General features: G+C 49.4%; 1 protein-coding gene across 1 annotated transcript in view; it reads right to left on the reverse strand.

Annotated features, from left to right (window-relative positions):
• LOC138468307 (zinc finger protein 318-like) overlaps positions 1–27,137 on the reverse strand; it is a 640,558-nt gene that overhangs the window by 62,018 nt on the left and 551,403 nt on the right. The window contains exon 9 of the mRNA XM_069608801.1: positions 15,493–15,611. Within this exon, the coding sequence (XP_069464902.1) occupies positions 15,493–15,611 (119 nt within the window). The remainder of the gene's footprint in view (positions 1–15,492; positions 15,612–27,137) is intronic.

A 27,137-nucleotide genomic window follows, 5' to 3' on the forward strand; every position in this document is an offset into this window, starting at 1 on the left:
CATGCGGTCCACGTAGAACTTCAGCGCTCTAGCTACATCCAGCGAGTGCAAAGTCCTCTCAGCCGGCGATGAAGGCGACGGGAAGAACACAGGTAACACCAAGGGTTCGTTGAGATGGAAGTCCGACGGTACCTTGGGCATGAAGGAGGGGTGCGTCCTGAGCACTACCCTCGTGTCGTGGAAAGTCAAGTACGGGGCCTTGCAGGAAAGGGCCTGGATCTCTCCCACTCGTCGTGCGGAGGTGATGGCCACAAGAAAAGCTGTTTTCCACGATAGAAACTTCAACGGGGCCGAGTGCAGAGGCTCGAACGGAGGTCCCATGAGCTTGGTCAGCACCACGTTGAGCTCCCACGCCGGGGCCGGAGCCTTCACCGGCGGGAACGATCTGAACAGTCCCTTCATAAACTCTTTCACCAGACGATGAGACCACAAGGACGTCCGCCCCGTGGTTCTGGTGTATCGGGAGATCGCAGCAAGATGAATCTTGATGGACGCGTGTGCCAGACCAGCTTTGGCCAGCGTCAGCAGGTACGGCAGTACTTGGGGAGCCGTAATCCGTAGAGGGTTAATCTTCTGTGCGTGGCACCAGACAGAGAACCTCTTCCATTTGTGTCAGTAGCATTTAAGAGTCGAGGACGCCCTGGCCTTTGCAAGAACCTCTCTGCAATCGGCCGGTATGTCGTATCCTCCAAACTCTAGCGCTGCAGGAGCCAGGCCTGCAAGTTCAGCGACTTCGGGTCGTGGTGGAGGATGGCGCCTCCTTCCCTGGAGAGTAGATCCGCGTCCGCCGGCAGCTTGATCGGCGGGGACGCTGACAAGTCCAGAAGGTCCGGGAACCATATCTGCCTCGGCCACGCAGGTGCGACGAGGATCATCCTGCACCGTGACCTCTTGAGCTGGTTGACGAGCCGGATTAGCAGAGGCAAGGGAGGGAACGCGTAGAGGAACAGGCCCTCCCAGGGGAACGAGAAAGCATCGCCCATGCTCCTCGTCTGGGGAAACCTGCTGGCGAACCTCCGGCACTTGGTGTTCGTCGCCAACAGGTCGATCTGGGGTGTGCCCCACCGTCGGAAGAGGCGATCCACCAGATCCTGCCGTAGTTCCCACTCGTGGCACGAGCGCAGCTCCCTGCTGAGTGAGTCGGCGATGATGTTTTTTATCCCTGCCAGATGAAACGGCACCAGAAAAATCCCTTGGGCGACGGCCCAATGCCACAGGTCCTGCGCCTCCTTGGACAGCGCTGGGGACCTGGTTCCGCCCTGTTTCCTGATGTAAAACATGGTGGTGGTGTTGTCGGTGAAGATCCTCACCACCTTGCCCTTGAGGGACGGAAGGAAGGACCTGAGGGCCCAAAACACTGCACGGAGCTCCAGGACGTTGATATGCAGGGACTTCTCCGTCGGGAGCCAGAGTCCCCTTGCGTGCAGATTTTCGGTGTGCGCTCCCCACCCTTCCAGGGAGGCATCCGTGGTCACAGTCTCCTGGTGGGCTGGGGTCTGGAAGTCCATGCCCGCCGTCAGATGCGCGCGGGTGCCCCACCACCGTATCGCTCGTCGGAAACTCTCGTCGAGCTTGATCCTTTCCTCGAAGCTGCCCGTCGTCTGGATCCAGCGCGCATCCAGGAATTCTTGCAACGGGCGCATCCGGAGCCTGCACATGGGAATGAGGTAGATGCAGGAAGACATCATCCTGAGGAGGGACTTGATGGACCTCACCTTGGCCGCGTCGGCCACCAACATCCGTTGCACCTTGCCCAAGATGGTCCTGGTCCTCTCCTCCGACGGGGAGGCCAGAAGGGACACTGTGTCGAGCCTCGCTCCCAGAAACAGTGCGACTTGCGCGGGCACCAGGTGGGATTTGGCGTAGTTCACGGAGAATCCCAGGTCCGTGAGGAGTTGGACGGTCCTTGCCGTGTGGACCACGGCGAGCTCCCTCGTCTTGGCGCGGATGAGCCAGTCGTCCAGGTAGGGGTAGACGTGAATCCCCTCGCGGCGCAGCTGCGCCGCCACCGGTGCGAGGCACTTGGTGAATACCCTGGGTGCCGACCGTAGTCCGAAGGGAAGGGCTTTGAACTGGTAATGACGCCCTTGGACCACGAATCTGAGGAATTTTCGGTGCCCCTTTAGGATGGGAATGTGGAAGTAGGCATCCTCCAAATCCAACGACGATAGGAAGTCTCCTTCCTCCAGCTGACCCAGGACGTGCTGGAGGGTGACCATCCGGAACTTCTGCGCCTTGATGAACTTGTTCAGACGTCGCAGGTCTAGGATGGGGCGCCATCCTCCCGTCTTCTTCTTCACGAGGAAGTATCGCGAGTAGACTCCGGAGCCCCGAAGCCTCTTTGGGACGAGTTCGATGGCGCCCTTTCTGAGCATCGCCTTTACCTCCAGGAGAAGTTGAGGGACGTGAAGTTCTTTCCTGGCCACGGGGGGGGACGCGCGGGCACCTTCTTAGAAACTCGAGCGCGTGGCCCCGGGCCAGGGCGTCCAGCACCCAACGGTCGGTGGAGATGGACTCCCACACGCTGACGAAGCCCGCCAGCCGGCCTCCCACTGGGGTGCTTCGGTGGGGGCCCGACCCCACGGCCGGTTCAATCCTGCTTGGACGCAGCCTTGCCGCCTTGACCTCCTTGGCGACGACGGCGGGGTCCGCTAGACTTGCCTCGTCCTCTGTAGGCCTCTTGCGACGACGAGCGGGCCGCTTGACGGTAGGAAGCGAAACCGCCGCCGGAACCTTTGGAGGCGCCCTTGCCTCCGCCGCTCCGAAAGGGCGTTCGTCGTTGCTGCAGGACTCCAAGGGCCCTGGCCGTCTCAGTATCCGCCTTGATGGCCTGAAGGGAATCGTCCACTGTCTTCCCAAACAGGTTGTTCCCGTCGAAGGGCATGTCCAGGACTCTGGTCTGGACGTCCTGCCGAAAGTCCGTAGCTTTGAGCCATCCACGACGTCGAAGGCAAACGCCGTTGCCCAGCTGGCGGAACCCAGTGTCGGCGATGTCCGTCGCCACGGTGATGGCGTGGTCCGACGCCACCTCACCTTCCTGCAGGATCTCAAGGGCCTCCGCCCTCTTGTCGTCCAGCAGAAAATCCAGCAGGGGAGCTATCTTGTACCAGAGCTCCCTGTCGTAGCGGGCCACGATAGCCAAGGCGTTGGCCGCTTTAATCGTCGTCGCTGCCGACGAGATGACTCTACGTCCCATAGCATCCAATTTCTTTCCCTCGCCGTCCGGCGGGGAAGTCGATGTGGAGGCCGCACCCCCCCCGCTTTCTTCCTGGCTGCCGCGGAGACGACGGAGTCCGGGGTAGACGAAATCTTCACCCTTGAGGGGCACAGATGAATCCGACACGGGTCCCCGTTGATCGGATGTAGGATCGGTGGAGCTTGAGGCTCTTTTGACCGAAAGAATCGAAGTTTTTTTGTGAAAAAGCGCGAAAAAAAGCACTAACGCTCGAGAGCAATAGCACGAGGATCCCAACACATGAACGTGCGGTAAAAATCTGAAGATGGCTGCCAGAGGCGGTGCTTAGGTAGAGGGCAGTCATTGGCTGTGGTCAGTATGACGCAGAGACCAGTGATTGGTTATGACTACGAAAGACAGATCAGAAACGAAACTGATACTGGTTTTTTCTTTACCGAGGATTCCCAGCCTGACGACTCGGAATATTCATGAGCATGTGAATCCATGCCAGACCCCATGCTGGAGAAGTAACTTGTTCTTCTTCATCTATTATCATAGATAATAGATAGAGATCATAGATCATAGGTTGCCGGGACAACCTGGGATGTTTCCCAATTGGAAGTTACCCTTCACTGCAAAGACTGATGAAATGGGACAATTGGGCCCTCCTGGGGACCTTTGTCTAATAGGTCTGTAAAATTGTCCTGTTCGAAAACAGGCGTGGGTCTAGACCATCTCATATACTCCTTGACCCTTGTAATGAGTTGTCTATACGCCACCTCAGCATGATCTCCTGGGTCTGCCTTAATAAAAATCAATTTCAGGAGAAGTGTCAAGACCACTCGCCTCATGAAGACAGTCCTGCAAGTTTTTTTTATACGACACACTTCGGCTATGGTTTCATCCGGTACTGAAGGTGTCCCATATTGGCCTTTCTTCCTCAGAGGACGCCTCTGCGTCTTCATAAATTGAAGAGAGTTTTAAAATACTCTGAACGAGGTTGTGGTGTATAAGTCTTCTCAAATGAAGGTGTTATAGAAGTCATAATGGCAGCTGAGCATGTCAAATCATCGATGTTGACGTCTATGGCCTCGACACAATTGTCAATGGCTTTGAAGGTTTAGAAAATGTCGTCTATGGCTTCAACATAAGCGTCAAGGTTTTCGACGATAAGCATCGATGGTATTTACATATACAGCATTGAGGAGGTCGACATTCGAGGCGTCAATGGCTTCTCTTTGGATTTGACTAGGAACGAAAGCATTACATTACCGAAGCTGTGAAGTGTGGAAAAGCAGAACTGAGGTCAACGGGCGCTGCGTGTGCTACTTATACCTGGGGCGACGACATGGGGATGGAGGCCTCCGAGGGACATCGACTCGACCAGGCTTCGACACAAAGCTCCCTCTACTGAAAAATAAAGTAAATCAGGAGGCAGCAAGCTGGATATTGGAAATATCAAAGATAAGGAATACGTGGGAGGACACAATCCATTCAAATCAGTGTTTCTCTGGCCCATTTGTATGCTACAAGTTTGTGTGCCAATCTACATCCCTCTCTCCCTCCCAAAATAAGCTTGGCTGCTCCGTCATTGCTACCAGAAATATCAGGTGGTATAGCCTTACACTAAGAGTTGTAGTTTCTGTATTACTCAAGGTATAGTTTTATAAAGTCCCTTTGGGAGAACATTATAAAAACTGTCCTAACAGAAAGGAATTAGGGAGATGTGATCCAGTGCCACAAAGCTTGGGCTTCTGTTGGCAGCGCAAGAGACTCTGTGCCCGCTTTGCTTGCATATATAAAGCATTGTGGTGGTGTTGTACATGAACACAAGATCACTGAATTGAAATGAAGACTTGGAGGGCCCAAAACACTGCACATAACCCTTAGAAGATTGATATGAAGAGTCTTCTTCTGCGTCCAGAGACCCCTGGCATGCAGATACCCTGTGCACGTGCCCCAGCCCTACAGGGAGGCATCTGTTGTAACAGTGACTTGCGGTGGGGGAAGGCAAAAAGAAGCACCCTGGAAGAGATGTACTCGGACTGAACACCAGAGTAGAGCTTCCTTGAATTACCTCGTCAGAGGAATCTTGCCCTCCCACAAACCAGAGGCCTGCAACCAGCGTGCATAGAGTAACTCCTGAAGCAGCCGCATGCAAAGCCGGCAAGGTTGATGCAGATGAATGCACAAGTACATCATCCCCAAACATGGACATAATGATGGGGACTGAGGCCATTGACATGTGGGCGAGTAACAGCCTTCGCAAGAAGGGCTCCCACACACACTCCCCTCCGAGGGAGTAACCATGCAAGAATGCGTATTCAGTTCAGCCCCCAAATAAAGCACTCGCTCAGATGGATTAGACAGGATTGTTGAAAATTAATGGAGAACCCTAGAGACTAAGCATTTGCGACAGGGCCAGCAGACGGGCCTCGTCAAGGGAGGGCGGGTGAAGGGGGAAGGGAGCCCACCCCCAACTCCCCACGGGGGTCGGAGTGGGCAGACCCCCTCTCCACTCCTTACCCTCCCCACTCCTTACCAGAGTGATGGTGGCCTCCAGGCCGCAGAGCAACGGGGAGACTGTTGGCAGCCCAGAAGCAGAGGACGCTGGAGATGCGAGGCATAGGCAGCATCCCTGCCTTGGGGTGCTGTGAACGGCACAACACTGGCAGAGGACGCAGGAAAGGGTGCAAAGCACCAAAGGTCTGCTGTGCTTTTCACAACACTGGCAGGCTTCAGCAGACAGCGTCTGCTTGAGTACGTCCCCCGCAGGGAGCTCGATTTAGGCTTTAACCCTTAGCCCACCAGGGACAATATTATTTTGGAAAGGCCTGCAGGCCTTCACTGTTCCAGCATCCCAGGACCTCAGCAGGGTCCATGTTGGAAAAAGATGCAGGGCTTTTAAGCCATCCCAAGACCATTTCCTGACACACACGCTGGAGACAGCTAAGCGATTGGACAGGGTAAGTAGCCAATCATGGGTGGGGTATTTAAGGAGGTGGGTGAGTGTGGAGGTGTGCGTTAGTTGGGTGAAGACAGGAGACTGTGAATGTTAGTGAGATATATCAGTGTTCTGCTTAATCCCCTCTCCTAGTGTGACCCCGAGCAGTTTTTGCTGGATTTCTGAACCTTTTGTCATGTTCTCCTGAACGAGGGGAGCCTTTTTCCTCATTCATTCTAATATGCTCTAACCATGGGAACTCTATTCTTTGCGTTATTCTTTATTGTATGCAGTCCTCCACATCTCTTAAAGGCATCCGTTTCACTTTTGCCGCACCCAGCACCCTATGTGCAGTGTTTCTGGGGACCCCATTGGTTCTCCTTGTTATATTCTTTCAGTTTCGCTAAGTACTGTTCTTAAGGAAAGAGGGATGCTTTGTATCCTTCATAAAACTAACTTCTGAGGAGATTAGCAACCCCCTCACCTTACGTGCAGTGTGACAGGGATACCTAGTAACCCCCTTCTCTTTGTTTCTGTGACTTTTTGGTCACAGTGACAACCCTAAAGTTATGGTTGGTGGCAGAGGATGTGTTTTACCAACTTTTGTGCACTTTTCTATCGCAGGCTGTATTCACAGTCTCGGTCATGCACAAAAGGGTCACCCATATTTTTTTTGTCGTCATTTCTTGTGCGTTTGTCCTTTGTTAGCTTTTCTTCTACCATTCTGGGAGGGGGGGGGGGAGGTCTGAATGTGAGTTTTGCCTTTAGAGGGAACCCTTTGTGTGCCCGACCAAGGTTCCAATGTGCCTGAAGGCAGGAAGCAGGGGAGGAGCCTGAAACTGTCCTTTGTCTTCTGGTGTGCCTGATGGAACCAGTTCCCACTGTGGGGTGAGGGGGGCGTACTGTCTAGATTGCACAGCCACTCACCTCATTCTGTTAACTGCTGGGAGAGTTTGCAAAGGATTGAATGGGAATTCCTGATAAAAGGTGAGTTTCCTGAGGCAGAAGGCAAGTCGAGCACTGGAATAGAAGATCCAAAGCAGAAGACTACCAGAGACTCTAGCAAACCCTTACAGTAACTACAAAGAGACCACTGCTGTTCTGACCAAGTTTTCCAATCGACAGAGGAGCTCCGAAGAGGACGCCTCCTTGCCTTTGGCTGGTGGAACCAACAAGTCCTTAGACGAGCTGCGGAACGATCCATCCCCTGACGTGCTGTGACCATCCAGAGATGCCAAACCACAAATACCTGGGGACCTCCGACCCAATTGCAGTGCATCGTCTTCCAGTGCACAAATCCTCCCAGAACTTTGGCGAGCTCCAATTGGACCTCCAGAGACCAGATTCCTATCTTGGAATGCGATGGCCGTTGCCTTGGCTCTGACCGCGTGGGTGTGTATGTTGGCCGGCAGTGGCTTATGCTGTCCCTCAATCAAGAATCCTTGATGGCCGAGACCAACCAACGGGCTATGGGGACCTTGGAGGACCGATATATCAGTCTAGCTCCGCCAAAGGTGACCAAAAGTGCGTCCAACTTGTGGAAGCCCTTGGTCCTGTCTAAGTAGAAACAAGGGCACGCCGGACATCCAGGCAGACCAGAACTCTGTGCCTCGTCTTTGGGCTCAGCAAAAAACATAGGCAGCACTATTTCTTCATTCAAATGGAATGCGGAAGGCACCTTAGGTAAGAATGCAGGGTACGTCCCAGTGAAACGTATTATAGGGCTCTGAAGCGACCAGTGCCTGTATTTCGCTTCTCCTGCGAGCCAAGGTGAGGCCAACTAGCAAGGGCGTCTTAATGGTGACCAGCCTGATGTCCATGGACGCCATTGGCTCAAATGGTTTGTGCGCCACATCACCCAACACTATACTGAGGTCCCACACAGGGTGTGGCCTCTTGATGGGCGGGTAGAGTTTGGCAAGTCCTGTTAGATGCTTCTTGACAATCGGAAGAGAAGACCTCTTCCTCAGAGTTTCTGTAGGCCCCAATGGCTGCCAAGTAAGCGCAGCAAGTGTCTAGCTGTGTGCCCGAGTGGGCAAAGTGCGCTGAGAAGGATTGTGTTATGGAGAATTCTCATAAATGTGCCAATTCCTCCAACCTTGGAGCCCTCCAGCCCTTTTGCTAAACTTTGGGACTTTCAACTTTTCAAATCAATGTGTTTTCTGCATGTGATTCTTTTGGTTGTGGAGTCTTACCAACTCCATAGGCATCATCTTTTTCACTTGTGTCACACAGCCCCCTCAGTGCAGTGACAAAGGGAAGCCTTTAAGGCTTTCCCAAGGTTTAACTACCTTCTCTGGATTAAACTACTGTTTCCCAGAGTATGTAAAGTGAAATTGACTTTATTAGTCTTTTAAATTCCTAGACCCAGCACACACTATCCTACAATAGAGTGCTGGAGGGGTTACTTAGTATCCCCTGTGTCCAGATACTCATGTAGCAGTCAAATGCTACCCTTTCCTCTCAGAATGGCCGGGGGCAGTCGTTTTACAACTACCATGATTTTTCCCAACCGCAAACTATTCGTAGGTCCGCTAACGTTAAATCGCGGGAGCCATGTTTTTCAAGATGGCGTCTGAGCCCCTTAGGTCCTGGCCTTTTTTTGCCATTTCTTTGTGGAAAGGTCCTTCTAGAGTTTCTCTGCGTGCCAAACAGATTTGGTCTCTTTGTTCATTCGCCTTTGGCAGGCTTCAGGAGTGAATCCCGCTCCTGGGTGTCTGGGATAGGTGGAAGTGAGGGAGGTGCCCGAAACTCCCTGTGCTTAGTCTCTTAGGAGACCCAAATCCACTCTGTGGTGATGGCTGGCTGACTGTCCGGCAAGGACAGCCACCCTGCTGGGTGGGTGACAGCCAGGCTGGAATGAAAGGGAGAGAACTTTATAAAAGATGAGTCTTTTGGCTTGGAAGGCAGAGTCGACCACTGGATGAAGGCACCGAAGAAGCGCTTTAAGAGGACGACTGCTGCAACTCCTGGACCATTGGTTTGCCTGGGGAAGCCCTGCTGCAGGTCCGAATCGCCAAGTTCGCATTGACAGAGAAGCCCTGCAAGGACGACTTCTCCCTTTGAGTTGGTGGGACCAATCAACTACAAAGTAAGCCACCTGGATACCTATCTCGGAGCTGGTTGAATTTCCTTAGAGTTGCTGCAGGAAACCTTAGAACCAGAGAGGGACACAAGCTTGTGTGCGTTACTTACAGCCACCGGAATTGAAGTTTGCCAGTTGCAAGCTTTTTTTTGTCCAGTGCAGGAGTCCCCAAGACTGAGGCACAGGAACAGTGAGATCTGCAGGAACTGCCAGGAACAGAAGTCCTCTTTTTCTTCATTGTAAGGTACTGTGAAACAAGACAGTATTTACCTCTCGCGACTAAAGTGCTTCAAACTTTTGCAACTCGCAGGCCTAATCAGCCTGTGACCCCAACATGAGATGATTCTTTTTACAAACTACTTCTGAGAACTTGTGCTGAGACTTCACCGTTTACTCATCAGAACCGCATTTATTGGAAAGGATCATCATCTGGTTCACCATCACCCGGCACCAGGTCAAATTCCTGCACGCATTTGGTATGCATAGCATTTCCCTGGGAAACATTGTCTTCCGATTCAGTGTCTTAATGATTATGCACGGGTGAAGGCAGCAGCTGCTCTGAGTACAAAGAGGTGCATCCCGTGATCCGCATGGTTCTTGCTGTGGTGTGGATGGGCCAGGTACCCTTTGCAGCAATTATGACACTAAGGACTATAGTGTTTAGTTTATTTGGTAATACGCACCAAACCCTTAGGTAGCTGGGCGCAACAGTTTACAAGAATACATGAAGCTTAGTTACAACATGGTTAAGGTACAAAAATGACACATGGAGTGACAAAGGACAAATAACATACTGGGTATCGGTACAGACAGCTGTAGTCATAGCTGGCTGAGGGGTAAAGAGGGTGGTCCGGAAATCACATGCTCATATATAAATCAAAGGAACAGGCGGATCTTATTTCTCATTAGCGCGGAGACAGTTTAACATATGTCTGAATCTGAGGCAAGGCTGTTCCATTCTGAATGCTGAGGGGAGTGCGTTCCAAGATAGAGCCGCTCTGACTGGGAAGCTGGAGCCCCCAGATTTGGCAAGTGTAAATTTTGGGACTTCTAGATGGCGTGAATTGGATCTGGTGGGGCAGATAGCCACTCTTCTAATCATTCTGTCTGCAAGATAGGGGGGTGCTGCATTGTGCAGGCATTTAAAGGCAAGGGAGACAGTTTTAAGATGGATTCTGTCGCTAATTTTTAGCCAGTGATGGCTTCTTCTGATGTTAGAAATTAGCTCTCTGCTAGGAGGGCATTATTTTGTGTTTGAATTTTATCTATGATTTGTTTGTTAGCCCCTACGTATAGTGCAGGTCAGAATGTCCAATGAGACGTCTGTAGTGGGTTTTCCTGCTGGTGGGCAAGTTGGGAGTGGGAGGAGGTAATCCCTCAGATGCCAGCACTGACTTAGGGGGAGGGATGGTCGACTATGGACCAGTGTGCCCTGCTTCCGACCCTCCATTGCTCCTTCAGAGAAAACCCCAACAGTTTCCCCATGGTCAGTATCCTGGAGAACACGCTCTGGCACAGTCACCGTCCAGCTTGCTGTAGTCACACCTAGGGCCAGTGGTTTCCACTGTCACCACAGCAAGCTCGAGGTGGTGTGGAGGACTGGGTAGAGTAGCCAGGGCGGATGAAGCTTGAGTGGAGATCGTACCATGCACCTGATGGTATGAAGACTTGCCAGCAGATGACGGGGTGGACAACTTCACCTTCTGTGACGTGGTCGAAGACTTAAAGGTCGTGGTCACAGATTTGATGAGGGCCATTGACTAAGATCTACGTGTCGACGATGTGCCCAGACACATTGACAGACTTGTGGATAAAGACCTGCTGACTTGACTAGTCAAAGATCTGGCTTGGGTCATCGACGGAGGTGTAGATGATTAAGGCCTGGCTGCTAGTTGACGCTGTCAACGAGGAATGCTGCTTGGATGCCAAAGCAGCCGTTAGCACAGCTTCTGAAGCCAAGGCCAAGGCTACTTTGCCAGAGGGCGACTAGACCCTTTCAGCGTTTTCATTTCAAGATGTATCCTTGTGTGATTATCACCTCTTAGAAGAGGCAGCACGCTGGACTGGTCTGCTCTGAGTGAAGCGTGATTCCAGACTGAAACAGAGTCAGAGGTCCCTGTGTCATTGAGCAAAGCTACTAACCTGCTGTGGCGATCAGAGAGCATTGTCCGAGAGCGACTGACAAATTGAGCAGTCCTGGATGTCGAGTGCAAGAAACAGGCAGCAGAGGGAGTCTTTGTGGAGATCTTCCACATAGACATTCTTGAGGCAACAGGTGGCACAGGTCTTGAAGAGTCCATCTGGCATCTACAATGGACGGGTGAAGGCTTCACATTTGAAGACGAGAATCCGCTCAGACGGGGAAAAAGCCCATTGGTACCAGAGCAATTCCAGACGAAACTGGAGCTAAGGATTCAGGAAATAGTCTTGAAAATGAAGCCTTTTGTAGAAATCTAGACAAAAATGTTGAAATATTGTTGAGAAAAATTTCAGATTACTCTCAATACAATGTGCAGTAACTAATCCAAAGATGGTCTCCAGGGGTGGAGTTAATGGAGCCCTTTCTATTGGCTGTGGGCAATATGACTCAAAACTGGCTATACTATAGTACTTTAGTTAGTTTAAAAAAAATAACTGCTCTGTGTTCCCGTGGATTCCAAGCCTGACGGTGCAGAAGCACACAGCATGGTAATCTATAAAATATTCAATGCTGGATTAGTGCATGGCAGTATATTAACCTCTCCCTACCTGAAAATGGATTAAGACCGTTAGGGAGAATTCTGAGTAATGTGCCAATTCCCCTCTACCTTAGAGACTCCCAAGTACCTTTGCTGGATTTTCATTTTTTAATTGGAGAGCGAGACCCCCCCCCCTTCCTCTCTCATGTATTTTTAATGTGATTTGAGATCAGTGTTTCTTATGGTTGGAGTCTGACAAACTCCATAGGCATCATCTTTTACATTGTGACACAGCACGTTCAGTGCAGTGGCACAGGGAAGTCTTTCGGATTTTTCAAAGATTTAAAACCTTTCTCTTGGATAACTGTTTCCAAGGAGCAGTAAAATGAAATTGACTTTACTTGCATTGTAACTTTCAAGACCCAGCGCACACCTATCTTAAAATAGGGCGCTAGAGGGGTTACCTAGTATCCCTTTGTCTAGTTTCTCATGTAACAATTTTATGTTGCCCATTCCTCGAAGAATGGTTGGTGGCAGTGGTTTACTTTTAACTACCGTGATGTACTTTTACCACGGGCTGCCTTTGTGGAAAGGTCCTTCTTGAGATTTACTCTGCACGCCAAACCAGGTTTGGTCCTTTTGTTAATTTTGCCTTTGACAGGATTCACAAGTGAAGCCGTCTCTGGCTCCAGGGTGTCTGGCGGGGGCAGGAAGCTGAAACTCCCTGTGCTTAGTCTCCTAGGAGACAGGTATGCACTCCTAGGTGATTGGTCAGCTGGCTGTCCGGCAAGGAATGGGAGAAATCTGCATAAAAGGCAAGGCTTTTTTGACTTGGAAGGCAGAGTCGACCACTGGACAAAGGAATCCGAAGAAAAACTTGGGAGATGCCTGCTGCAAATCCTGGACCGCTGGTTTGCCCCGTGAAGGAACTTGGGGTTGGTCACCCTGAGTTACCTGGGGGCAACCAGACGTGGACTCCCTGCTCACTGTGCTCAGAGAGGCAAAGCTTCACCTCACTGATGAGGCCCAACAAGGCTGAAACACGTGTATGGGGTTGCTTTTGGTACTCTTGTTCAGAGAGGAATTGCCATAGCATTTCGGTGCTGGACTGCCCATGTGGGCGGGACAAAGATTGATATGCAAATGGATATTTCCCATCTGTGAAAGGCACAGTGAGCCAAAAGCGTGTGCTGCAAACTCTCACCTCAGAACAGGTCATCATGCCAAGTTCTTTCTGGAGAGGAGCGCCAGCTACCTTTTTTGAAATATTTGCCCCGTGAAGCCCTGCCCTGCCCTGCTGCTGTGCTGAAGCTCCGAATTCGCCTCAACTACAGAAGCCCTGTAAGGAGGACTTCTCCCCTTGAGTTGGTAGGACCAATCAACTCCTAAGTAAGCCCGTCTGGACATCCTCTCAAAGCTGGTTGCACTTCCACTGCTGCTGGAAAGAATAGTAACGGAGAGGACCACCAGATCGTGTGCGTTGCTTTTTTAAGTTGGCCAAGAGATCCAGGAAGATCCTACTGACTCTCAGGAAGCAGGACTGACCGAGCCTAAGCCACCTCAGAGTGCTGGACCCCCAGATGCAAGGAAAGCCCAACTCGATAGCCGAGAACAGCGGTTGTGCTATTTGCTGAGACGCGAGGAGCTGAAACCGCAAGTGCCACTGAATAGAGGTTGGTCCTTTTCAGTCGCCGATCGTCCCGTTGCAGTGCAGGAGTCCTCTAGACGTCCTCCCTCTTGACCCCACGACTGAGGCCCAGGCACACAGGATCTGAAGAGCTGCACAGGAACAGAAGCCATCTGGAACTGTTTTTCTTCTAACTAAGAACTTTCCTCTTTTTGTGTAGCCTCACTTGTTCTCAGTTGAGACTTGTCTTGGTTGCTTCTGTAGAGTTGCCAACAGCTTCTTTACCTCACAAGCCTAAACAGCTTGTGGTCTTACTTTGATTTCTTCTTTTCTACAAAGACTTCTAAAACATTGTGCAAGACTTTTACCTACCTGCAAGAAGTGCTTCAGTTCACCTATACTTTTTCCCAAATGACTTTGGCCTGGCCTAGCTCCCTCAATGACTCTTCTCTCCTCCGATTGATTGTTTTTACCCCCCTTCCAGGAAAGGGTTAACTTGCTCTGCATTGGGGGCTGGGGGGCATTCAAACGTACTTACCTGCTTCAGAATATTTGTGTGACCTCTTGTTTTATTCTAATAACCCTTTTCTTTGACCTCTGACATACTTCTAAGTATTGCTCTAAATGCAACAGTGATATATTAAAGTCCATAGTGTCCCAACTATTTAAGTCACCCGAGGGTGTAGGAAGTGTCTGTGTGCCATCCAAAATGGGTATTTGCTGATTTAGAGAAACTAAGAGTATTTTGGAGGTATTTGTGTGTTACTATTACATTGCTGCCTTCTGAAGAAGGTTTACTCTGACTTAAATAATTGTTTAATCAAGAAACCTTGCGTGCAAATTTATTTGAATACTTGTCACTGTGAATCTCTGTGCAACTCCCCTACTGCTCACATTGACCCCTCTTGAGATAATAGATCTTCACCAAAGGTTGGGTTCCTATTGCTAGGAGGTCAAGGTTGGGGTAGTGCACCCAAAGGGCACTGCTCCAAATATTGCCTAACATACATCTAGGAATTGCATCCACGAACAGGGCCTAAACTACAAAGAACATCTATTTTGCGTATATAGTTTATAACAAATTAATTATAATGGTGCACTGTAGTGCTCCATTAAAAAAGCATAAAAGCTAAAACTGCCACCAGCATGTTCAGGATACTATGTAAAAGTAACAAACATTATGTTAAAAAAAGAAAAGGGGAAATATTTCCCTGCAGTACTCTCCACAAGGGAGGTAGTGCTACCTCACTGGTCTTAATGAAGGACTGGATCCCCCTGTAATGTTAGCCTAAGGGGGGAATGTGTGCGTTCCTAACAAGAGTTAAGCAGTGGACTGAGGTTAAAAATACCCTACTCACCAACATGTTATGTAGGCGAGTGGGGTATAGATAGGGGCATCCTACTGATGTCTGTGAGAACTGTACTAAAGAAAACAATTTCCCAGCACTCAGCATATAGGAAATTAGATATTTGTGACTTAAATCATGGCAATGTTACCTAGATACCAACTTACCATGGCCTTGTTCCTCGATTATCAGTTCTAGACACAATATGAGTGATGCTATATTGTTAAGCAAACTTTTACTGTTGCTACTTATGAACTATATACTTAAGGTAAGGGGCTAATGGACCTTGATAACATTATGTCCGCAATGTAGGTGAAGGTAACCTATAGAGTCAATTGGCATACTAATGTGGTAATGTTTCTGTTTTGTATTTTCCTTATACGCTTCAATGCACACGATTCATTCAATGTATTGTGTGTTAAGTGTTAAATGTGATATTTGTATTTTTAGCATGCAGTTTACAACATTTAAAAAGTTTTGAACCTAAAATAAACATGGATTACATTACTGGTTTATTTTCCAGCATAGCAAATACTCAAATTGCAAAATAAACTTTTTAAAGATATACTAGGGAACAATGCAAGTCGAGATTTATCAAATGATAGCCTGCAGTAAATGGGAAGTATAAGGAACTGACCTTGTAACTCTCGTTATGGCAATGACTTCTAACGTGCTGTTCAGCACACTGCTGATCCCCGAAAAAATGTTCACAGAGCTCACAGTAATATCCAGTGACAGGAATCAGGAATTCAGAACCTACACAAGAAGGTGAAACAATCAATACAGGCAATAACAGATGTCACTCATCACAGTGGATAAGATTGCAAGCCATCTTATTTCCCTGCCGTCTTCATTACCATGCAAATCTCACTGCTGGCTTGCCACAATTCTGTGAAAATAATGTCCCACACATTTGTGCTAGTGTGGCCTCCATTAGCGAATGCTCTTGTAGATCAAATGTCATAAACTAGTGTTAGGGAGAATTCTCATTTCTGTGCCAATTCCCCTTCAACCTTAGAGAAACTCAGCTCTTTTGCTGGACTTTAGGACTTTTAATTTTTATCCTGGAGTGAGACCCTTTTCTCACTCATGTATATTTGATCTGATTTTGAGTCTGTATTCTCTGTTTCCGGAGTCTGACAAGCTACATAGGCATCTACATTTGTATGGTGACGCACACAGCACCTTCAGTGCAGTGTCACAGAGGAGTCCTTTGGATTTCTCAAGCTTTAAACACCTTCTCTTGGGCGAACTACTGTTCCCAAAAGTAGTAAAGTGAAACTGACTTTATTTACCTGCTATTCCTATCGTAAGGCAAGATTGTATGCAGTACCCTTTGGGTGCACTACAACAACCCTGACCTCCTGGCAATAGGAACCCAACCGTTGGTATAAGTCTGTACTACACAGGTTGGTAGCGTATTGAGCAGCCAGGCTTATCTCAAGAGGAGTCAATGTGAGCTGTAGGGGAGTTACACAGGTATTCAAATAAACTCTTACACACAAGGTTTTTTAAACAATTATCCATTTAACAGTTTAAACAAGCCTCTTTCAGAAGGGGCAATATCATAGTAACTGTTAGGGAGAATTCTCAGAAACGTGCCAATTCCCTCTACCTTAGCAACTTTGCTTGATTTTGAGGACTTTTTTTTTTTTTAACCTGGAGAGCCAGACCCTTTTTCCGCACTCTGTATTTTTCTATGATTTTTACTCAGCCTCTCTTTTGGTTGTCGAGTGACAAACTCCATAGGCATCTTTTACACTGCGTCACACAACACCTTTAGTGCAGTGACACATGGAAGTCCAGGTTTAAATACCTTCTCTGGGATAAACTACTGTTTCCCAGAGCAGTAAAGTGAAATGAACTTTACTTAAGTGTGTAACTTTCTAGACCCAGCACACAATATCTTACAATAGGGTGTGGAGGGGTTTACCTAGTATCCCCTTTGTCTAGCTTCTCATGTAACATTTTTGTGTTACCCTTTCTTCTATGAATGGCTGTAGTTTACTTTTAACTACTGTGGAGTGCGTTTACCGCGAATTGCTTTCGCAACTGCAGTAAAGCACCCACGATTGCCATTTTTGTCAAAATAACCCCAGTCTTCTTTTTCTGCCATTTCTTTGTGGAAAGGTCCTTCTTGAGATTTACTCTGCACGCCAAACCAGGTTTGGCCCCTTTGTTAGTTTTGTCTTTGGCGGGGTTCACAAGTGAAGCCCGCCTCTGGCTCCAGGGCGTCTGGCGGGGGGCAGGAAGCGAGGGAGGTGCCCGAAACTCCGTGCTTAGTCTCCTAGGAGACAGGAATGCACTCCAAGGTGATGGGCCAGCAGGCTGTCCAGCAAGGACAGACACCCTGCTGGGTGACTGACAGCTGGGCTGGAATGAATAGGAGAAACCTGCATAAAAGACCAGACTTTTTGACTTGGAAGGCAGAGTCGACCACTGGACGAAGGAATCCGAAGAACTTTGAAAAGACGCCTGCTGCAACTCCTGGCCTGTTGGTTTGCCTGTTGAAGCCCTCCTGCTGGGCTGATGCTCTGAATTCGCCTCGACTAGAGAAGCCCTGCAAGGATGACTTCTCCCCTTGAGTTGGTGGGACCAATCAACTCCAAAGTAAGCCACCTGGACATCCTCTCGAAGCTGGTTGCACTTCCACTGCAGTTGCTGCTGGTAACCGTAGAGCATGGGAGAGGAACACCAGTTCGTGTGCATTGCTTTTAAGTTGGCCAAGATCTCCAAGCAGATCCTACTGACTCCCAGGAAGCAGGACTGACCAAGCCTGAGCCACCTCAGAGTGCTGGACCCCAGATGCAAGGAAATCCCCTCTCAACAGCCAAGAGTCTGCGGTGTTGCTATTTGCTTAGACGCGAGGAGCTGAAACCACAAAGTGCCACTGAATATAAGCTGGTTCTTTTCTGTCGTCGACCGTCCCGTTGCAGTGCAGGAGTCCTCCAGACACCCTCCCTCTTGTCCCCACAACTGAGGCCCAGGAACACGGGATCTGCAGAGCTGCTCAAGACAAGAAGCCAGTCAAAGGCCTTTTCTTCTAACCAAAGGTACTGTTGTGTAACCTCACTTGTTCTCAGTTGACACTTGTCTTGGTTGCTTTTGTAGAGTTGCTATCAGCTTCTTTACCTCACAAGCCTAATCAGATTGTGGCCCTGCCTAGACCTTTGCCCAATTGACGTTGGCCTACACTGGCTCCCTGAATGACTTCTTCCCTCCGACAGTGTGTTTGGGATTTCTTTCCTGGAAGTGGTTAACTAACTTTTCATGGGGGGAGGGGTGTTGAGTTCAAATGTACTTACCTGCATCAGAATTTGTGTGATCTCTTGTTTGGTTCTAATAATCCTTTTCTTTGACATACTCCTCAGAATTAATCTAAATACAACAGTGATATATTAATGTACAATGTCTTAGTTACTTAAGTCACCTTAGGGTGTAGGAAATGTGTGTGCCATCCCAAATGGGTATTTGCTGTTTTAGAGAACTAAGAGGGTGTATTTTGGAGTGTATTTGTTAGTGTTAGGCAAGATTGTGTGCAGTCCTCTTGGGGTGCACTACAACAACCCTGACCTCCTGGCAATAGCAACCCAACCTTTGGTATAAGTCTGTACTACACATATTGGTAGTGTGGACGAGTAGCCAGGCTTATCTCAGAGATTCACAGTGACATGTATTCAAGCAAACACGTACACAGGGGTTCTTGATAAAACAATTAATTTGTCAGTTAATGTAAGCCTTCTTCAGAAGGTAGCACTGTAAAACACCACACAAATATAGTTCAAAACTATAAACTCTTGAATTCAGAATCAAGAACTACCGATTTGATATGGCATACAGCAGAGACCTACACCCACAGGTGACTTCAATTGCTAGGGTGCTGTTGACATTAATGTATTACTGTTGGCATTCAGAAATAGTTGAGAGCAAGTCAAAGGAAAAGATTAGTAGAGCAAACAAGATACCACAAATATTTCTTAAGCAGGCAACTACATTCAGATACCCAACAAGAGTCATTCAGTTAAAATAGGCTAAGCCAAAGTCAATAGGCAACAGTCTATATGGGCTTAAGCACTTCTTTGCAGGTAAGTAGAAACGTATTTGCACAATATTTCAGAAGTCTTTGAAGAAAAAGATTAATCAATGTAGGGCCACAAGCCGTTAGACTTGTGAGAAGTAGAAGATACAAGCAACTCTACAGCAATAGGTAAGTTCTCTTAGACTTTGTACAGTACCTTTAAAATGAAGAAACAATGCAGATGATGACTCCTGTTCCTGTGCAGCTCTGCAGGTCTCACTGCTCCTGGGCCTCAGTCGTGGGGACAAGAGGGAGGACGTCAGAGGACTCCTGCACTGCACTGGGACGGTCAAAACCTGAAACTGGCAAACTTCACTTTCAGGGGCTGTTCGGCGTTTCAACTCCTCGCATCCACCGCAAATAGCAACACTGCGGCCCTTGGCTGTCGAGATGGACTTTCCTTGCTTCTGGAGTCCCGCACACTGTTGAAGGGGCTCAAGCTCGGTCAGTCCTGCTTCCTGACCATGCTATCCAGAGCCCATTCCACTTGGAGGTTCTGTGAGTACCTGGAGGCGTAATCATGGAATTGAGCTTTCTCCACAGTTTCGAACAAGTCGATCTCTGGGAAGCCCCATTCTGCAAAAACGTTGGAGACGATGTCTTCGTGTAGTCGCCATTCGTACGCGACGGGCAGTGGGAAATCTCTGCTGAGCACATCTGCCAGAAGATGGAGTTCTCCTGGAATGTGTTGAGACAACAGGAACATCCTGTGTTTGAGAGCCCATATCCAAAGGTTTTGGGACAGCTTGGATAGCCCTGGAGAGTGTGTGTCTCCTTGTTTGTTCAGGTAGTACATGGCTGTGGTGCTGTCTGTGAAGATCAGGACTGTCTTCCCCTATAACTGTTTGAAAGGCTTTCAGCGCTTTGAATACTGCTAATAGCTCCAACAGATGTATGTGGTTGGATGCCATTTGCCGGGACCACATGCCGTGCGCCGGCTGCTGAAGCAAGTGAGCTCCCCACCCCGTGAGAAGCTGTCATGAGAGTGGATTCTACTGCAGGGGTGGTGAACGGCTACCCCTTCAAGAGGATTTCCCTCGACCACCACTGCAGAGAGAACAAGGGCTGGTGAGACAACTACCAGATCTTCACATTGTCTGCTGGCCTGACACGACTGTTGAGCCACTCTTGGATGGGACGCATGTGCAGACGCGCACAACTAAATCAATGCAGGATGCCATCATTCCTAACAGTCGCATGGCTTTGCGTACCGTCACTTCTCGAATGGCTACATACTGAGGGATCTGAAACAGCATGTGTTGCACCCTCTCTTTGGAGGGGAAGAGAAGGCAGTCTTTTGCCTGAATTAGAGCCCCTAGAAACTGTGACTTGACTGGGGTCTAGGCTGGATTTCTTCTCGTTGATGGAGAATCCCAGACTGAATAAGAGGTCTATTGTCTTCTGCGTGTTCAATAGGCACGTTCCATAGGAATCCCCTGTTATGAGCCAGTCGTCGAGGTAAGGGTAAACCGGGACGGATAGTCTGTGCAAGTGTGCTGCTGCTACTGCCAGTACCTTTGTAAACCCCCTCATTGCCGAAGGGGAGTACCCTGAACTGATAGTGCTTGTCCTCTATCACAAACCTTAGGTATGTTCTGTGCGCTGGCAACATTGAAATATGATAGTATGCATCTTTCATGTCCATTGTTGCCAAGTAATCCTCCTGTTTCAACAGCGGGATTACTTCCTGTAAAGTGACCATACAAACCTTGAGGTTTGACAAACCTGTCCGCTGGGCACAAGTCTAGCAGAGGGCGCATGGTGAGATCCTTTTTGGGTACAAGGAAGTACACTGAATAAATACCCTCCTTTACCTGTGATAGAGGCACAACCTCTATTGCTACTTTTTCCAGTAGCAGATTGACTTCTTGAAGGATGGTGAGGTGCTCCGGTGATAGGCGTCTTCCCCTTGGGGGTCTGAATGTCGGGGACCAACTGAATTCGATGGAGTAACTGCGGGCTATGGTTGACAGTACCCAGCGGTCTGTGGTTATGCCCTCCCATGCTGGTAGAAATGATGTTAACCGGCCCCCGACCGGAGATGCATGGGAGGGGACCCGAACCTTTGGGTCATTTGGTGTTGGTAGCCGGGGAGCCTCTGGGACTGGGATCCCGACCTCTTCCCTTTCCACGAGGTTGTCCTCTGAGCATATTGTGCTTTGGTTCCTTGGGTGGAGGACCAATTGCCTGCTGAGCAGTACGGTTGTTGTTGGTGTTGGTTTTGACGTTGGTCACGAAGCAAATCGTCTGTTGCCGTAACCTCGCTCGTTAGGGCTTGTGATCTGGTCCAGGGTTTTAAGGGTATCAAATTCCTTTTTAGCTGTCTCCAGAGCGTCGTCCACCGCCTTACCAAACAGGTTTGAGTCCTCAATTGGTTTGTTTATGAGGGACGCCTGGGTTTCTGGCTTAAAACCTGAGTTCCAGAGCCAGACGTGACACTTGAGAAGTATCCCTTGGTGACACTTGAGAAGTATCCCTTGGACTAATGACCGGCCAGCTGTCTTTGCAGCATCTAGCATGTTTTTAATGATGCACTGGTTTACCAGAGTACCCTCTGTTACAGTGGCTAACAACCAGGTTCGTAAGGGCTCAGGGACTTCGAGGCCTTCACGTAACTTTACCCATTGGGCATCAGCGTAGCTTGCCAGCAAGGTATTGTTATTGGCAATTCTGGTGGAGAAAGCTGCTGAGGAAGTAATTTTTTTTCCCAAGGCATAAAGTTTCTTGCCCTGCTTGTCTGGGGGTGCTTCACAAGTAGATAGCGGAACCCCTGCCCTCTTCCTTGTGGTTACTACCAAGGAATCAGGTATAGCGTGACCTCCAATATATAATGGGTCCGACGGTGAGGGACTGAAGAGTTTCTCAATTCTTGGGTTGACCCCTCTAACCAATGCCGGTGTTGATAAAGATGGTGCGAGTCGTCTTTTGACTGAGGCAAGAAGGGGAATGGCCTGACTAGTAGGAGCTTTCTCCTTAATTATTTTCTCCACAAAGTCTATATCTGGAGTAACTTCCCCTGTATCAATTTCAAAATGTGCTGCTGCCTTACGTAGCAGAGCATTGAAAGTGGGCTGGTCATCCACAGGTGACTGTTTCTGACTGGTGTGGTCTGAGGAGAGGACAGATCTAGGACGTCTGGGTCTGTTGATGCCCCTGGAGGCTGCCAAGGCTGTGAGCCTTCTATGTCCGGGTATTCTTCGAAGCCCTTACCACCCATGTCTGGGTATTCTTCAAAACCTTCTGCAGGGTCTTGTAGATCCTCATTTATGAATTCTTCATCCTCTTGAAAGTGAGTGTCCTCTTCAGTGAGGTCATATGCATTAATATCCTCCTGAAGTGGGTCAAAGAGTCTTGGATATTTGGCCCTGGGATCTTCATGAAGTATCTCCCTTGGCCTTTTGGGTGTAACGTGTTCAGGAGTGGACATGAACCTATCCAGTTTGTCCATACAAGATTGAAATCTTTGCAAAGTACTCTGGGGTAACCCCGAGTGGTCGGGTAGGGGTGCTCTTCTGCCTGTAGCCGCCGAGATCTCTCCCAAAGTGTGGAGGATATACTCCCCTCCGAGAACCCTTCTCATGGGCTAGGTCTTTCTTTCGACAGTGGTGGAGGTTCCGGTGTACCTTCCGTCTGTTTCGGCATCTCCCTGGCCTTGTGAGCGGGACTCGGCGACTCCCTCGCCGTCCGCCTGAGCGTCAGAGCAGACTATTCTAGCCAATCTCTCAACGACTAAACTCTCTGTTGAGGGCTCATCTTGCACAGTCTTCGGCGTTTGTGGGACTTTTTCGTCGACGGCCGCTCTCTTATGAGGCGTGTTGTCTGGCGTTTTGGTGATCGCGCCCTTATTTGTGGACGGCACAGCCACTAGCCGTGCCTGTGGTCGCGGGGAGGGCTTGCGACCCTTACATTCGGTGGAGGCCGTCGGCGTCTCCGTTGGCGCTAGGGCTTTCTTCGACTTAGATGAAGGAGGGGCGTGGGTTGTGTGTTTAGTTTTATGTTTTCCATGTGCTTCGGCGTCGCTGGGGTGTACATCCCCATAAGTAGGGCGTTTGCCGAACCTGTCAGATCCGGGGACAGATGCAGAGAAGCGGGAATGCTCCATAGAGAGATCATCCACCTCCGATACAGAGGTAGCGTTATCACTGTCCCCCTCATCACATTCGGCGGCGGGTGAGAAATCAGCCTTTGACATAGCGTAGGCTGCCCACCTCTTGACCCTGTGGTCCTTTAAAGACTTTGGGCGAAGTAGTTTACAGGCCACACAGCCGTTCTTGTTGTGGTCGAGGGGTAAGCAGCGGTTACACCGCTTCTGCTCATCTTTCCATGTGAATTTGCCATTGCAACACGGGCAAAATCTAAAGGGAGTCTTCTCCATAGCTGAGGATATAGGGAAAAGTGATAACGACCCCGAAGGAAAGGAGGGTGAGAGAGAAAGGCATTCTAGAAATGAAACAGAAGTGTCCCACAACCCCCACTCTCCCCACTGTAAAGGTTGGCGAGGCCGGGCCATGTGTTAAGCAGCGCCGTTTGGTTCGCCTCCGTTGAAACCGCCGCCGACGATCTTGACTCGGCGGGGGAAACAGCTAGGCCGTCGAAGGAGGGCCAGAGGCGTTTGGATTTAGCGATAACTAACAAGAAATGACCAAGGGTCGAATAATGGTATTGCAATGTCTCTTACGAGCACCTCATTAAGGCGACCAGTTTCTGGGCGGAAAAAAACAATCTGAGGGACCTCGACGCGTGATGGATTTTGGGTACACTAGACGTCACTATAGGGATAGTATTACAGACCCGCCTATGTCGACGTCCCCTTTTCGACTACGAAAAACAAAATGCAATACTCTGCAGTGACCACTGGATGTCGGACTATGCACAGCATGTGATTCTAAGCAGAATAACAAGCATCAGAAAGTTTTTTCGGCCAGGGCCCGAAAGGTTTCCAATTGTACTTGTATCTTTTGCAGATATGTCTTCTGTGGCCTCAGGAGGTTGGGTCTCAAGGTCTCCAAGTTCTAGTTCAGTTTGACTTAAGTCCCTTCTGATGTCTCTCGGGGCCCTGCATGCTGTCCCCATCAATTGGCCTCTCAGCCATATTTTGAATGTTTCCCAAATTGAGTTCTGGGTCGGCACTGTTCTTGAATTCCGTTCAAAGTCGTCCTCTATTTCAGCTCTTATTGGTTCAAGTACCGCTTCATCTTTCAGTAGTTCGGGAGGCATGCGCCATGTACGAGTAGTACGCTCCATATCTTTCAGGACTAGCTTCAGGAGAACTGGGGAGTGACCCGACCGTGTACGCAGGTGGATCGTGCATTCTTCTGTTTCTGCAACCAGTCTGGGGGAACATAGCCAGTAGGCTATACAGGAGCTCGACCCATGCACCCCAGAGTAGAATGTGTATTCCCTGTTGAGCGAATCTAACTCTCTCCAGACGTCCGTCAGGGGTAGGGTCAGCATAGCTTGCTTCAGCACCAGTGCTGCTCTATTTTGTTTGCAGCCTCCTGTTGAAAGGTCCAGTTCTGGGTCTAGTATTACGCTGAGGTTGCCTCACCATATTACTATTGCTGTCCCCAGAGGTGACATGAGTTCTACCTGGCGCAGATAGAATTCTGGGCTGTCTCCATTGGGGCCATATGTGTTCCCTGTTATGTTAAAGGACATTTGTACCGCGCACTATTACCACCGGAGTAGTCCCCTGGTGCTTTAGCGGCTCTGAAAGAGGGAGGGAAGGTGAGTTAGTGGGTGGAGGCTGGAAAAGTGCAAGAGTGCAGTGATGTGCTATTGGCAGCCTCAGCCCGGTGGGTCTGTCGGCTGGGCCTGGGGTGTATGCGGCCGGTAGTCGTCGTGTACTGATGTGCAAGTCTATGTGTGTTTATTGTTTTGCTGTTGCAGTGTAGTGTGGTTTGTTGTGCTGGAGGTTTGTGGTTGCGTTTGGAGTTTGAGAGGTGTATGCAGAGGAGGAAATTGTTAGTGGTATTGGTTAGTTGGCATCTATCCTGAATTGACCATTTGGGCTAGCGTAATCTCACCCGATGGGGTGCTTGGGCACCCTGTGCCTCTGAAGGTTCGTGCCCATTTTTTATTCGAGGCCCCTTGAACAGCTTGCTGCCTCCTCCGCCCGCTCCGTCAACAACCTTGCATGTTCGTCACCCCTCCCCCCACACACAGCTAGTGTACAGTTGCCCCCAGATGATTACATAGCGACCATCTTAATCTGCCATTGATTTGGCAATCTGGAAATTGACCCGTCTGTGCACCACTGTGAGCACTCACCTGGCCATAGAGGAATAATTTGTAGCTACTTTTATGGGACCCAAATTCCGTGCAAATAACTCTGCGACTTTTTGTGGCGTGAGTCTCTTGCAGTAGAAGTAAGCCTACCTTGTGGCAGTTTGTATACGAAAGCATCTTTCTAGCTTTTATTGGGTATGCCAGGCCCCGTATGTTCCAAGTGAGCAATTTAATATCCTGCATATTTGGCTGTCTTAGTTACTTGTTGCAGGTGTGCTGTGTCACTCAGTTCATCAAATCTCCATTTGTGGCGTATCCGTCAGTATTTGTGTATATAGTTTTCCTCTCTTCCCCAAGTAAACAGATCTCGTTTCAGCCCGTCTATTGTGGAGCCTCTTTTCATACATTGGCTCTTCCCTCTTAATTAGTGGGCAACTGACCCAACTCCCTCTCTGCCCCCCACACTCACCATCCCCCCAACTGGACAGTGTAGATCCCCTGAAAACTTTCAACCGTTGAACATTTAGGCGGCGCTGTTTTGTCCCGTTTCACGTGCCAACCAGACCCGCCCATTGGGCCCCGCGTCCATTAGTTTATGTATCCAGAAGTTCCGGATGATTCAGTTGTCACGCTTGTGGCATGCCTTTATGTGCTTGCTATGGGAAGTGGGTTCTTGTTTTTCGACGGTTGTGGGATGTTGCTTTCAATGTACCCCATAGCTTCTTCAGGAGATTCAAAGAAGTGCATTTTCTGAACGTATTGCAGGTGTAATTTAGCGAGAAACAACATCGCGTAGGGGATCGACCTCGCTCAAAGTGCTCTTTTGGCCTGGTCGAAACTGCACCGGGCAGCTTGTACTCCATTTCAAAAGTCCGGGTATATGTGTATTCTGGTGGAGTCGTATGTCAGGGTACCTTTCTCGCGTGACAATCGTAGAAATAGGTCCCTATCCTGATAGTTAAGGTTGCGGGCGATGACTGTGCGTGGTGAGGCTCCAGGTTTAGGTGGGGCTGCCAGTGATCGATGGGCCCTCTCAATTAAGAATTGTTGTGACAGCTGCGCTTCAGGGAGGACTGCTTGGACTACTTCTTCCACATACACCTCCATCGGAACATTGATTTATTTTTCTGCTAGCCCAACCACCCTAATGTTGTTACGCCGGGACCTAGATTCCAAGTCCTCGCACTTCATTTGGACTTGTTTCAGGTCCTTCTTGATGGTCTCCATGTCCTTGCCCTGACTTGTGAGGGAGTCTTCAACTGTGCTTATCCTGTTTTCTGTCTCCAGCACCCTGGCGTCACCTTTTGGAGATCTGCTTTAATGGATGATATGGTGCATACTATGTCGTCTAGTTTGGTGTTTACTGCAGCAAATCCTGCCTGTAGAGCCACCGTGTACGGGTCTGGTGGTGAGTCTGGTAAAATGTTTGGGTCTGGTGTGCCGGGTCGTGATGCATCTGCATTTGTCTCATCCATAGCGACGTTTGTAAATGAATCCATGGGCCCCTTTTTTAGTTTTATTTCCTCTGGGCATAGTGGATGAGGGCGGGTTGTAGTCGTGAGCAGTGGCCTCTGGTTTGGATTTATTTGTGAGTTTATGTTCTGTGTGGAGTGGTTCCACAGCTGTCCCTCTGTCGTAGTCCTGGGTTCCCCTGACCCGGGTTAAGGGCCACTTATCTCGCACTCAGCTCCCAGTTGGGTTCCTTACATACAGGTGGGGCGTTTCATGTGTCTTCTTTCAGTGTGTTACTCATTGAGCCCCTGCACCGTGGATTATTTACTTTTATGGGATGTAGGTTAACAAGAAGGGGGTGGGGAGCTCAGGTCTCTCTGCCCGCTATGGCCACTCTGTGCCTCTCCTTTCCCACCCTGTACACCCGCGGTGCAGTGGTTATTGTTCAGGCTGGGGGGCCACCCCCCTGGGAGTATACTGCAGTAATGTGCGTATTTGCCCCCCCCCTCACCGCCAACATCAAT

The sequence above is a fragment of the Ambystoma mexicanum genome, chromosome 4q, assembly GCF_040938575.1.
Source record: "Ambystoma mexicanum isolate Mex_15411 chromosome 4q, UKY_AmexF1_1, whole genome shotgun sequence".
NCBI lineage: Eukaryota > Metazoa > Chordata > Amphibia > Caudata > Ambystomatidae > Ambystoma > Ambystoma mexicanum.